The following is a 15,266-nucleotide window of genomic DNA, read 5'->3' as shown; positions in this document are numbered from 1 at the left end:
TACCTCTTCACATAAATGTCTATATTGATCTCTTAAAGATCAATTTGGGCAGTATAACTAGGAGTATAATTTCTTAAATACAATATATGACATCCAATGTGAATATTTACAGCCAAAATGTGTTCCAGAATGGTTCCACCAGACTGCAGTACTACCAGCAAAACAGCAGTATTTTTGTTATTACTGAACGTATAGCAATTCTCACAATACCTTGTTTTGACTATTTACTGTCTTAATTTTTTATTTTGTACTAATTTTAGACCTGTAGAAAAGATGCAGATAATATGGAAAATTCCATTCTATCCTCCCTCTGGTTCTCCTAATGTTAACAGAGACATAATATTTTCTTTAATGTATGCTTGTATGCTTACAGCTTTTTGCATTTCTGTTTTAGTTTATTTCTTGCTTATTTTCCTAAGTTTTACTTTCTTATGCATATGATAATGTAAAATAACAATTATAATCACAATGACATTTAATAATTATAATTTTTCCAAGCAGTATTCTGGACCTTTAATGAATATTCCACCTATCTCCAAAGTTTGCTTCACATTGGAAGAAAATAATACTATCATTCCTATTTAACAGAAAAGGAATCAAGGTCAAGATTACCAATCACCTTACATACAGTCTTAGCTAATTAGTAGCTAAGCTGAGAATCAAACACAGAGCAATTTGGTTGTAAAGTCTCCATTCTTCATCATTCTGGTATTTTAAATAACAATTGGATGTTATTCTATAAGTATAGTCTTAATTTTTCCTATAGTTTCAATACCTTGGACATTTAGGTATATTAAATATATTAATCAACCAGTTCAAGGCTAGCCCAGGCAAAAAGGTAACAAGACCCCATTTCAAACAATACTTGGATGTGGTAGAGAGAATGGTGGAATTTGCCCATAATCCCACTTATGCTGAAAGTGTAAACAGAAGGATCATAATCCAGGCTGGCCAGGGCATACATTTGAGACCCTGTTCAGAAATTACCTAAGCAAAAAGGGTTGGCAGCATGGCTCAAGTGATAGAGTGCCTGCTTAGCAAGTGCAGGGCCTTGAGCACTCCATTTAAAACTTAATATCAAATTTCTTTGACATCATTAGACAGGTTCTAGTTGGTTTATTCTTTGCTTTTGCTTTTGGATTTTCTTTCTTTTTCCTTTATTTATTTTTTTGTCTTTTATCTGTCTTCATGATAGCTTCTCTGCATAAGACGCAGGACCTATTTGGCTTGGGTCTTATGGTCTACCAGTCTCAGTCCCCAAGTGTAGGGATTATACATGTAATATACATACACAATCCCCGCAATTTAGCGTTCAATTGCAACCATCTCTTCATCTCTTGCTCTGTCTTCCCCATTTTATTTTATTTCTGTCAATTAGATCAGTACTCTCTCTCCATCTCTCTCTGCTTTTCCCCTTCTATAATTCTTTAATTTATTCTTTGCAGCTCTTTGTTGAAGGATCTTATTTTTCTCTTTCTAATTATAACTTTAGAACAATCTTTTCCATTTCTTCCTTTCTTCTCATTTCTCCACTTTTATTAATTTTACCCTCCTAACCTTTATCTTTATACTACCACTTATCTTATACTATTCACTCTTATCCCTCCTATTCTTTCCATTTCTACCCTATGTAGTATTTTCTGACTTCATGTAGCACTATCTGTGCTCCTTTATTTCTCAAAGGACACTGGAGTTGATAATCATTCTTATTTAGTGTTTACTGTATTTTCACAATATATGTGTCTATTGACAGTGACTGCATCTGCAGATAAGCATGGTGAGTGAATGTTTGGCTACTGAGCCACACCCCCAGTTCAGTGGTGAGAAACTTCGATACAACCTTGCCACTGCCCAGTTCTGCCTATTATAATCTTCAACTGAAAGAATACAAGACACTAAAACCTCTGACCAAAGTATTGGCTTCAGATGCACAAATCCCAACATACTAACACAAGAAATATGAACAAAAGGAAAATGCTTCCTCCAAAAACAATGGAATGCAATGATAGTGAAGAAGGTTAAATCCCACAAAAAGAATTCAAAAAATAATAATAAAAGAAATATACTGAAGAATTTAAAAAAGTAAATGAACAAATAAATGGAAGAGTAAGTGTCCAATATATCATTGCATCTCTCTGAGTGCCCACTGATTTTTCTGCTTTATCTCCTGTAAAAAAATCTTCTATGAAATGTATTATTGATACTAAAATGTAGCTAGATGGCTAGATGAAGATGTTCCTGCCACTGGGAGAATTTTTTAATTCTCAAGGGAAAAAGTAATGTACTAAATAAAGATAATTAACATTATAGAATATCTTCTTTCTTTGAATGTGATAATTTAGATTTAAGAAGGAAAATGAATCCCCATTAATCACTGTATATCAATAGAGTGCTCTACCTGAAGGAATGGTCCTATTTGAGCATGCTTAGCTACTCAGGCATTGCCTGATGCTATACTAAAGACGCCCTAACGAGCCCACTAGAAGACTCTTACATCTGATAAACCCTTTCAGCAAAGTAGCATAATACAAGGTCTACATGAAATCATTAGTTTTTCTATATACCAACAGCTAACTCACTGAGAAAGAAGTAAGAAAGTAATCCATTCACAATAACCTCAAAAAATAATAAAATTCCCAGGCATAAACCTACCCAAAGAAATGAAGGACCTTTATAATCAAAACTATAAAACTGTGAAGAAATAAACTGTGAAGACACAAGAAGATGGAAAAATCACCCATAATCATAGATTGGCAGAATTAATATTGTTGAAATAGCTATACCAACAAAAGCAATATACAAATTCAGCACAATACCCCCCAAACTCCAATTTCTTCACAGAAATACAAAAATAATACCAAAATTCATATAGAAATACAAAAGACACTAAATGCCAAACAAAAAGAAAGATCAATGGCAGGAATATCACAATGCCTGACTTCAAACTATACTACAGAGTCAGAGTAACAAAACCAGCATGGTACCAGCACAAACACAGACCCACTGACCAATGGAATAAAATTGGTGACCCAGACATAAGCTCACCTAATGCTTGTTAAACATGTCATAAACATACACTGAAAAAACCCTCTTCAACAAATAGTGATGGGAAAACTGAATATTCAAATTCAAATAACTGAAACTAGACACCTATCTTTCACCCTTTGCAGAATTCAACTCAAAATGGAACAAAGACCTTAATGTAAGACCTAAAGCATTTAAACTATGAGACGGAAACATAACACTTCAAGGTAGAGGCATAGGCAAGGACTTTCTGAATAGGACTTCAAGTGTTCAGGAAATGAATGAGAATTGACAAATGAGATCACATCAAATTAAAAAGGGTTGGCACAGCAAAAGAAACCATCAGCAGAAAGAAGAGTCAGCCTACACAATGGGGGGAAATCTTTGCCAAATATTCACCCAACAGCAGCTTAATATCAAGAATATATGAAAAAGAAATTCAAAACATTAAACAGAAAAAGGAAAATACATATATGAAAATGCATGGAACTGGCAATCATCATGTTAAGTGAAATATTTTAGTCACACCAAGACAAATGTCACGTTTTCTCTCATTTATAGAAGCTAAGCAAAAAAAACAAACAAACAAAAAAAAACAGGTCATAAAAGTAAAAGGAGGACTCTACTACTCTACTAGGAAGGTGGGAGAGGAAGGGAAAGGGGCGGAGGTAGGAGGGAGATGAGAAGGAAAGTGGACAGGTGACTATAATCAAAGCACAATCTATGTGTATATGGAAATGTCATAATGAAACTCCTTTCTTTGAACAATTTAACTCAAGGCAGTAATAAAATTAAAAACTAAAACCTCTGACTTAGGAAAATGCTATAATCTCCAATTTATTCACTTAAAAATCACTTTAAGTGATTTTTAATGCAGATATTAATGTAGAGATTTTGAAAATATTTAATTACACTTATTTCTCAGTATAAGAACTTTTTAAAGATGCTAAAAATTTATGAGTTTTAAATTTTTCTTTTTTTAAACATTTTTATTCATTTATTCACATGTGCATACATTGTTTGGACCATTTCTCCCCCCCTGTTTCCCACCCCTTCTTCTCCCCCCTCCCTTTCCAGCAGAACCTGTTCTTCCCTTATCTCTAATTTTGTTGAAGAGAAGACATAAGCAATAATAAGAAAGAAAAAGCATTTTTGCTAGTTGAGATAAGGACAGTTATAGATTCCTAGCATTGCTTCCATGTACAAATGTGTTACAACCCTAATTGATTCATGTCTACCTGACCTTTTCACTAGTTCCTGATCCCCTTCCTATATTTACCTCTGTCTCTTTAAGGTTTCTGTATTAGTTCCTCTGCAGTGGGGACATCAAACACTTTCATGTTTTGGGTTTCCTACCTATCCCCATACTTCCCATATGTGCTCTCCCTTTAGCATGTGACCCAAGCCCAAAAACATTGCTGTATTTGCCCTAGATCTAAAGTCCATATATGAGGGAGAACATACAATTTTTGGTTTTCTGAGCCTGGTAAGTTTTCTTATGTAATCTGCTATATTGTAGTTAATTCAAATATTGCAAGTTTATAAGGATGTTTTCTTATAAAAAATTTAAGTTCAAAACCATGTCATCTATTTCCAATTTTTATATACATCTTGTTATTTTTCCTGCACTATTAAATTATTCAGTATAAATGTTTTTATGCACAAAATATTGACGCTTTATTCACAATTGTTCAAAAATTTGAAGCAACCCAAATGTCTATTAATGATTGAATGGTGTAGGGGACAATATAATGACCCTCTAAAGATGTACAGGTCCTAATCCTGGACCTTGTGGATATGTTGCTCTACATCACACAGGCAATTTTTACTGGCATATATTAAATTGTAATACCAAGGGGTTTGAGTGTGATATTTCCATGCATGCATATAATGTACTTATATCATATTCACACCCTCGATTATTCTTTCTTATTCCTCCTCCATCCTTTCCCATTTTTCTTACCCTTTGACCTCTCTAGCAGTTTTAATGATGGTTATCCCTGTTGTATTTCCAAACTTTGAAAAGAAATGACAAATAAATATAATAAATACTTAGAACTTATGCAAATTCTTATCATCAGATAAAAAGTTCCCTCAGTGATTCAATGGATTTTTTGTAAATGACTATTGTATTTCATCAAAAATTATCTGTAACCATTAGTATCCTTAAGAATCTTTTCTAGGTTGTGTGTGATACTTTGTCTAATATTGTTACTACATTTACACTGACCTCATAGAAAAATAAATAAATTGTTTCCTCTATTTCTTTTGCAGGAAAATTCTGTCTGATAAATTTTTAATAAGAAAAGGACTAAGGTAGAATAAAGAAAAATAGAGGAGATGAACCAATGGGGGTTATAATACATATATACATGGAAATATACAAGAAAACTCCCTGTGGAGCTACTTTTATCTCAAACAAACAAGACTGTCATGTGTTTTTTTTTTTTTCTTTTTTCTTCTACAAAATCGGAGAACAAGAGGGCAGAACAGGCCCTGCGGGGTGGGAGGTGGTACCAGTGGGAGGAGGGAGATGTGGGCAATGGGGTAAGAGGGTGAATATGGTACAAAAATGCAGGTACATGTATGTAAATGCAAAAATGATACCTGTTGAAACCATTCCAAGAATGGGGGAGGGAGGGATAAAGAAGCATAGTGGAGGGGGTGAAATCAAGTATGATATATTTGACACATTGTAAGAACTTTTGTAAATGCCACACTGCACAACAATAAAAAAAGAAGATAAGTAAAAAATAAAACGTTAGTGATCAAAACACTTGGGAGTAAATGCCTAATTGTTCTTTAGTTGTTCTGAAAATCACTTCAAATGAGTCAAAGCACTCATTTCATAGATGACAAGTCAAAGGTGCATAAATATGCAGTAGGTATTCAAAGTCATCTCAGAAACAGTAAATGTAGAACCAGGATTGAAACTTGAAAATCTGACTCTAATGCCTACACAATTACATAGGACACAATGGCCTCATCTTATTTAGCACAAAAAATAACGACTGATAAATTCCTCATGCTGATGACACTTTGGGCACATACTGGGAGCAATATAACATTTCACAATAATTTTAGAAAAGAATTTGTCAATATTTGAAACCTATAAATTTTTTCAATATTGATCCCACATCACTTAATTTTATTTTAAGGAAAAAAAGCAAGCATAGAAATTGCAAAGTTCATAAGGCAAAAATAATTTTTGTTGCATTATTCATAGCTAAGAAAAATATTAATAGAGCTTTTTTGTGTCTTTTTATGTAAATGTGACAATGATGGCAGTCACAGTCACAGACCAATGTTATTTATGAAGATGAACTGGAAAAGTGCCTGGTTTACATGCCACTCAATACACATTTTTTAAGTGAGTAAGGACAATTATTCTGCAAATATGATTTATAATCTGAGCAGCATTTGAAACATAATGTGTGTGTATGAAAACTTCAGAGGAAAACTGAAGTAATACACATAAATAACAAATTTTGTTACTATGTATTCATAAGATAATTACTGAAAAATATTAAAAATGTCTATGAAATATATTAGGAGATCTCAGAAATTACCAAAAATACTGTGGCCTTATATTTATTTCCAACTGTTTATAAAGTTATTGATGAGACTTAATAAATTTTAATAGATGAGGTCACCTTCTGAGGTTTTTCAGCTACTGTTGTTAGATTTACATTATCTCTTTAAAATATCTCATGATATCTCTTTAAAATATCTCTTAGAAGACATTTTTACTATCTTTAGCAATCCTAATGAATGACAGAAATAACTGGTCAAAATCTGAGGTTAGATATGTAGGCCTCAATTTCAAAAATAAGGGTCAATATTGATGTCCAGCTTTCCAGGAGGCCTGATATTAGTTTCATGTCTTTATTATATACTAACTTAGCTGGTAAAGTGGTTCTCCATATGTGGAGCTTAGACCAGTGGCAGCAGCAATAGTGGGAGCCTGTCATGCATTCACCTTCCTGTGGGTCACCTGAGACCTTCTGAATCAGGACCTCTTGGATTCCTGAATTTTAATAAGCTCTCCATGCAGTCCACATGTCTGCTAAAATTTGAGACCCACTAAGCTAAAGTCAACAAAATCCCACTGCCTATTAAGCCAGACACATTTATGTGGAAATTTTAGTGACTCCAAGTCCCAGGCAAAAGAAAGTCAGAATATTTTTTTTTTGTCATTCAGTTCAGACTTCCTTTCAAAAGGTGTATCCTCCCTCTAAAAAAAAAAGAAGCAAACCTTTTCTCAAGGGAAATAACATGGTTTTTAAAATGTGTGAGATTATAGAAGGAGAACTGTCAGAAGTTAGTATGCTTTGATAACTACCAGACATCACCAACGCTGCTGCTGAGTTTTCCATTCTGGAATAAGGAAAGAGGTAAAGATTTTATAGAAATTCTAATGAAACTCTATTTGAATTGAGAAAACTGAAACTATTATTTCTAATAAAGAAGGAAGCTGACCTCACAGAAAATGTGCCCATTTAAAAAGTACATATGATTTGTTCTTTTAAGTATTTACAATAATGGCTATCCAAGGAAAATCAGTAAATTGAGAAAGGTTAATATTTCATATATTTACATAAATAAAGCATATGTAAAACACTTCTTCATACAATCACTGAGATCAGTAGGAGAAACAAAGGCATGTATGGATACATGCTCAGTATATTTGTATCTTTTCCCCCAAAGTCCCTTAATACATTTTATTAACATTTATAGATTTTGATGTAAGGAAGTGAAATGCACATCTCAGTTTTGCTGTGTAAATTCTCTGAGATTAATATTTCCTATAAAAAGGAGATTAAAATGCTTTACTTCAAGAAGATGAAATGACTTGTGTGGATTGAATGCAATTAATATTATAAGGAAATCTATCTAGCACAGAGCTTGTCTTACAAAAATGAATGCTCAAAATTCTTTAGGTTTTTAACCTCTCACTCTTGTTGGTAACTAATAAACCACAGGATACTCAAGATGAATTAAATTTGTGATTCATGTTTACAAATTGAGAGTACATAGTCTTTCAAATGTGGCAACTAAAGCAAAATTTTAAAAATTTCAGTTAATTCAATAACCATTTTTATTGCATTCTGAAACCACTGAAGCCTGCCAGGCAGAAGGATATAGAAAACCAATGTTGATATGCCAATATCATTATTTACAGAAGAGAAGGTACAAGAGAGGCAGAATAAGTCTCATTGTCAACAGAAGAGAGTGGAATTACATGGCAAAATGGCTCTTTCAGAGTGACAAGAAATGGGAGCGAGCACTAACATCAAAGTTTAGGATTCTCTCAGATATCATTTCTCAAATAAGATATATGCCACCACAAAAAAAAACTGCATGGTGACCTTTCCCATAGTTTAGAATAATGTCCTCAAAATGGAAGGAAAAATGTACAAAACTAAGAGAGAGTAATTACGAATTACCCATCAGGCATGATATACATTTTAGTGAATGAAGAATGCTTAGTTATTTCCATTCCACAAAGGTCTAAATCTTGGATCACGAAAATTTGGTTTCTTTCTTCTCTGAAATGTAGATTATATTAACCTAGAGTCTCTTTTAAATTGTGTGCTTAGCATTTAAGTGTTTTCCTTCCATAGTAAAACCACCTCAATACCAGCAGCCTTATTTATTGACAAGTAGTATATTTGCTTGTAATAAGTAGTCAATAATTATTTGATCAGTTTACTTGAAAAATATTATATAAGGTGAAGACTCAAATAGAAGTTGCTAAGTACCAGATACTATACTCAATCAAATTAGAAAACTATTTGAGAGTCACATAAGCATTTCCTTTGAAACTTATTTTTATCTTGATTTTAATAAAATGTCCATTAAGTAAAATGGCAATGCAAAGAGCAATGGTTCTACCCATTTAACCCTTGGATCCCAAATAACAGTCTCTCATTGTGATGGCCTAATTGTGAGCTAGGTAGGAAACAGGAAAGATCAATACTCAGTGAACCTGTGCTTCAGTACCAAATATATTCCCTCAAAATGGCCAGCTGAGAAATGACAGGCTCTTAAAAACTAATTGTTGAAAGAAACAATGATGAGTAAATCATTTCTTTTTAGATTTTTCCTACTTCATTTCCCATATCTGTTTGTTTTCCAGCTGTAACCATACTTTCATTTTCAAAATGATTAGGACAAATGACACCAAAATGATTGGATTCTTCCTCATGGGGTATTCTGACAATCGCGAGCTGCAGATCTTACATGCTTTGCTGTTCTTGGTGATGTACCTTTTGGCTTTGGTAGGTAACTTTGCCATTCTCACCATCACAACACTGGACCAGCATCTACAATCTCCAATGTATTACTTCTTAAAACACCTTTCCCTTCTAGATGTCTCCTTTCTTTCTGTCACAGTCCCCCAATCCATTGATAATTCCCTAATGGACAATGCCTACATTTCATACAGCCAGTGCATCCTGCAGGTTTTCTTCTTCACATCTTTAGCCTGGGCTGAAGTGGCTATTCTCACAGTAATGTCTTATGACCGATATGTAGCCATTTGCCTCCCACTCCACTATGAGTTCATCATGGATTCCAGAAACTGTAAGTTGGCTGTGATAGCTGTGTGGCTAAGTGGAAGCATCTCTGGAATCCTGTACACAGCAGCCACACTTTCTATCACATTCTGTAAGGCCAAAATAATCCACCAGTTCTTTTGTGATGTCCCCCAATTGGTCAAGCTCTCCTGCTCCAATGATTACTTGGGAGTGATAGGAGTGGCTGCTTTCATGTCTGTGGTGGCCTTTGCCTGCTTCATCTCCATTGCCCTCTCCTACATCCACATATTCTCCACAGTGCTAAGAATACCCTCTGCTGAAGGTCGGTCTAAGGTCTTCTCCACCTGCCTGCCCCACCTCGTTGTGGTCTCATTTTTTCTCTCCACAGGAGCATGTGCATATCTGAAACCAACTTCAGACTCTCCATCTGCTTTTGACCTTATGCTATCTGTATTTTACACAGTGATACCCCCAACTCTCAACCCTATTATTTACAGTTTGAGGAATGAGACCATGAAGGGAGCTTTAGTGAAGTTACTGTTGGGTGGAGAATTCACTGGGAAAAAGGCATGTTTGTTGTGTTAGTGACTGTCCAATATTATATACAAGGTGCTCTTATAGTATCTGGATTTTTTTCAATATTTAATGATAATGAAATGCAATATTTTTCTGTAGATAAACTGTATAATAAATCCACTTGAATTATATAAACTCTTCATCACATTTCTTTACCTGAGACATTGAAACCATTTTTGATTTTTCAAATTAAGAAAAATTAACCATTGTACCCTTGTCATATAAGTTCAGTCCTTTCTAACCTTTCCAATATACACACAACCACATATGCGTACCTGAACACTCCAAAAACCACCACTTGTTTTCAGACCACTGCAAGAACAATATTACAAGAAGAAGAAAAGAAATTGATAGTATTTATCTATAATTCGTAAGTACTATCCTATTTCAAGTTTGGAAGCTTTTCTTCCTGAATGTACATTGATTTGCTAGTAATGCATCTATTGATGCCATCATGCAGTTTGTATTGATCATTCATCATTCACTCCAGTGATTGAATTGAATACAAACTGAAAATCTAGAAGTGACAAATCACAGAATGTTTCCATAATTATGTTCTATGTATTCTATACTGTGATACCTCCAACACTCAATCTAATTACATAAAGTTTTCAAAATGAAGCTGTGGAGGAATCTCTGAAGAAGGTCCTGTCAGAAGAAGAATTTTTTCAGGGAATGATGTATTCATAATCCACCTTAAACTCTAAGAAGCCATAAAAATTAAAAGGCATTGTCATCGTGTTCCATGTTGGAAAAGAGGTGAGCCTAATTTCAGACCTTCATTCTGACTTTTCTATTCATGTTCTCAGATATAATTCTGCAAAATATAAGACATCTTGCTTCAAAAGGTATTAGACTTATTTGCCTCCCCCAATCAAGTTATTTTAAAGCATCCTAGGAATTCCTCTGAAATAAAATAGAAAAGACACATGCTTATGACATGGCCCACTTAATTTAAAGTAGGTTTTAACAAATGTAATCCCATAATACCATCCCTTAAACCAACTTCGTTTATGTGGTAGTACATTCCTGGTGTTTGTTATTTTTGGTGGGCTTCCAACTTTCCTATCTCAACTATTTATAACATTTCCCTTCATATTAAATATTAAAATAGTTATTACATAATTTTCAGTCCGTAGTAAATGTGAGCTCTGTATATACATTTTCTTTTAACCCTGGATAATAATTCTTTTAACTAAGCCATAGTGCCCCTTTCTACCAATGGTGACACTAAATTTAGGGGAAATTAATTTTCATAAGGTTTCTTAAATAAAAAGTGATAAAATTATGATTCAAACTAATAGTTTTTCTAACTCACAGTTCACCTATTTACCTCTCAATTGAAATGTTTTGTTTTCCAAATGTGAGCTAGTGTGTGTGTGTATAATCTATTAAAACAGGACTATATGACTATAATTTATTAATGAGATAGTCATCAAGCTACTTATTTTGCATTACTAAAAAAATTTGCATTAGATTATCTCCCCTACTGATATAGAAACGAGTTTGGAAAGATGTTTTTTACAGTTAGGCAGGGATGCCTCTTGTGTTCAAGAAACAGAACAAAGATGATTGACATATGAAGAACTCAAATTTAAGTGTGTTAGCTCAAATATTGTGGACTTAAATGTCTGCCTTATTCTTGGATAATGCTGTACCACTCTTTAAAAATGACTCATAAGTCACATGAAGGTAAAACTGGACTGATTTCTTCAGTTCTGAAGTAAATCAAAATACATTCTAATGTCATTGTGAATGAGCAATAATTCGGTAATGGGTGAGAGATATATTTGAATTTTTTGCATTAAATGTTCTGTCTGTAATGTCAACACATGCATGCACATGAATCAGGTGTTCCGTTTGTTTATAAAGGTTTTGTGTTTTTCTCTTCCAATATAATGCTGGTGACAAACCTTTTTATTGTCCTATTTCATAATCTTGACATGCGGTCAACAGCCATTCCTATTTCTTTATATGCACGTTTCAAAAAGTATATCTTCTTTAAAAAGGTTATATAAAAAATTCCCAAATGAGGAACAAAGAAAAGGTTAAACTACACTATGAATTTATTGTAATGCTATTTATATATGCACTTCTTGGTATTTTTCTACTTGTGCATATGTATGTGTTTATACTATATTGAATTGTAATGTCATTATACATAGTAATCTCTTTGTTTATAAAATATAGTCATATTAATATTTCCTGAAAATATGTAAAATCTTTCAATGACTGTATGTTATTTTTAACCTAGTCCCTATTTCAAAAATTTAGTTTTTATTGTTATATTCTAAAGATGATTTGTGAACATTCTAATGCGTATACATGTGTGTGATCAGTTCCTTAGGCTTCATGCCATGTAGGAAATTTTCTCTTCATTCTCCCATCTACTATGTGTTTTCAATACATCATTATGTCTGCATGGGTACCCAGCCATCTTTTGCTTATCTCCTCTGAAACAGTCTATTATGAAATGCATTATTAATATAAGATTTGACTATATGAAATGCTTTTGCTCCACTTGAGAATTTTAAAAGTCTCACGGGAAACAGAAAATGATTAGCAATGTAAAATATCTTGTTTCTTTGAATGATCTATTTAGAGTTAGATTTAAGTAGGAAAATGTTGTTGGCTCTTCACAAACTGCAGATCAAAAGAATGCACTATTTATAAAGAATGATCCTATCCAAATATGATTAGCCACCAAGACATTTCTAAAGTACAAGGAAGGAAAATGTTTGCAGATAATTGACAATTTAACCTTAGGTGCCTAGGTACATCAAAAATTATCCCCTCTCTGTTCACTTCCCATTATTTGTTTATTCTCAATCTTTTAACTCAGGAAAATAATTCTTCTGTCTAACTAGTTGTTTAAAACATATTGTTGAATATTTAATACTACTCAACTTCTATATCTAACCAATCAGTAATTACTGTTGTTAAACCTTTCAACTTCACTGACGTAAGAGTGGTGCAGAGAAACATTACCTTATACTTGAACATTGGTACCGCCTAATGGATTTCTACAAACTCTATTTTGAATGAAATAAATTTGCTCCAAATTTACATTTTTCAAAACTTAGAATGATATTTATGTGAAGTATATCATCATTATTTAAGGTGTATAAATAGGTGAACACTGACAATAGTATGTACATCCACTAAATCCCCACCTACAATCACACAAGATACAGAATATTGCCACCGACAGCAAAAGGTCCTTGCACGTCACGTTCTCGCCTTCAGTGTTCCTGTCTCTCCTCTTCCCTCTCACCCTCCAGCCGTTTGGCCCCCAGGGAGTCTGCCCCCGGCTACATAGGTTAGAGACATCTACCTACCGCCCCAGGTTTGTTTTTCTGGTTTTGTAAGCTTTCTCGGCGCCCTAGAGAAAACTTCCTAACCCCGGCCATGAGCAATACCCACTCTAAAATTCCCTCTGACTCATCCCTGGGATGTCTCCTGCATAACCTCACAAAATTAGGCCTAAAAGGCGATTTAAAACAAACAAACCTCATCCATTTTTCCACACAAATTTGTCCACAATATAGGTTAGTTAACTCTTCAAAATGGCCTGAATTTGGCACTTTTAATCCCAATACTGTCTGAGAGCTTGATAATTCTATTGTGAGAAATGGCAAATGGCAAGAAGCCCCTTATCTTCAGGATTTCTTTTATCTCAAGTCCTCACCTTCCCTTTGTGGCCCCCCACCAAGTGCTTATTCTTGATTCTCACCACTCCCCCTCAGCTCCTGCTCCTAATCCCCTCCCATCAATTTTTGATCCAGATCCAGCTATAAACCCCCTTCTTAACAGTCCTCCCTCCTTCCAACCCAACTCTTCCAAGCCCCCTCTCCTCCCTGGAAGACTCTTCCCCACCTCTTTCCCTAGAAAACACTTCCTCAATCATGGCCCCTTCCCTTCCTTTGTCCCTTCCTCACACCCGATCCCGAATGCACACTCCTACAGTCCTACAACTATTCACATATACACATCCTCCTCCAACCCCGTTCTCCCTGTGCAAGAGGTGGCAGGAGTAGAAGGAGAAGTCAGAGTCCATGTCCCTTTTTCTATGCTAGATATCTCGCAAATTGAACAATCAGGCTCCTTTTTCAGACAATCCAATAAGATACCATAAGGAATTCCTCCATCTTACTAGGGCCTATGCCCTCACATGGAGTGACATTTATAACATCATTAATGACATCCTCAAAAGGATGAAAAGGAGGGAATATGGAAGGCAGCAGTACAACATGCTGACCAACTCCATAAACAGCATCCCAATAGACATCCCCTTGCCACTGAGGCAGTTCCTAAGACAGCCTTAATGGAGCTATCAAAATGGGGACCCAAGATCAAATTCCCAAGATCATATGATTTCTTGCCTACTGGCAGGCAAGAACAAAAATAGCCATAAACAATTCAACCACAATAAGATCAAAGAAATCACACAAAATCCAGATGAAAATCATACCCTCTTTCCTAATAGCCTCATGGAGACAATGATCAAATACACTAATTTAAACCCTGCCTCCCAAGAGGGTCATATTTTCTTACATCTCCACTTTATCAGTCAGTCAGCTCCAGACATCTGAAAAGAGCTCCAAAAACTTAAAAAGTAACCCCGCACCCCCAAACAAAACTTAATAAACACAGCCTTTAAGGTTTTTAACAATAGGGATGAGGAAGCCAAAGAATTAAGGAACAAAAAAGTCCCTTAATTTGATGATGTCATCAAATACCTCAAAACAGAAAAACCACCATACTCCAAATTGCTTCCCTTAAGGCAAAAAGGGACATCTTTCTTTTCTAGGGCTAACTGAGTATTTTAGAATCTGGATCGCTAATTATTCAATAATAGCCAAACCACTATATGAGGCTACTAGAGGGAACCCAGACGAGCCTTTACCTTGCCCCAGGGCCCTTGTAACCCCTTTTAATTGCCTCAAACAAGCTTTATCAAGGACACCTGCACTCTCCATCCCAAACCCTAAAAAAATTATTCATCTATGCCTAGACTCAGACAAAGGCCAAGCTTTGGGCCTGGTGGCCCAAAGTGCAGGAGATTCAACAGCTCCTATAGTCATTTATAGGGGCTAGCCAGCCTGCCTAAAAGTATTGGCCACAGCA

General features: G+C 34.7%; 1 protein-coding gene across 1 annotated transcript; it reads left to right on the top strand.

Moving 5' to 3' along the window:
* Positions 1 to 9,188: 9,188 nt before the first annotated feature.
* LOC109703027 (olfactory receptor 14J1-like) lies at positions 9,189 to 10,148 on the top strand. Its single transcript, XM_020188242.1, has one exon. The coding sequence runs from the start codon at positions 9,189 to 9,191 to the stop codon at positions 10,146 to 10,148; it is 960 nt and encodes a 319-aa protein (XP_020043831.1).
* The last annotated feature ends 5,118 nt before the right edge of the window (positions 10,149 to 15,266 follow it).

This window comes from Castor canadensis, chromosome 8 (genome assembly GCF_047511655.1).
Source record: "Castor canadensis chromosome 8, mCasCan1.hap1v2, whole genome shotgun sequence".
Lineage (NCBI taxonomy): Eukaryota > Metazoa > Chordata > Mammalia > Rodentia > Castoridae > Castor > Castor canadensis.
This window is presented reverse-complemented; position numbering and strand designations above follow the sequence as displayed.

Coding starts and splice junctions, on each gene's coding strand:
- LOC109703027 (XM_020188242.1), top strand. CDS start 9,189: ATGATTAGGACAAATGACACCAAAATGATTGGATTCTTCCTCATGGGG.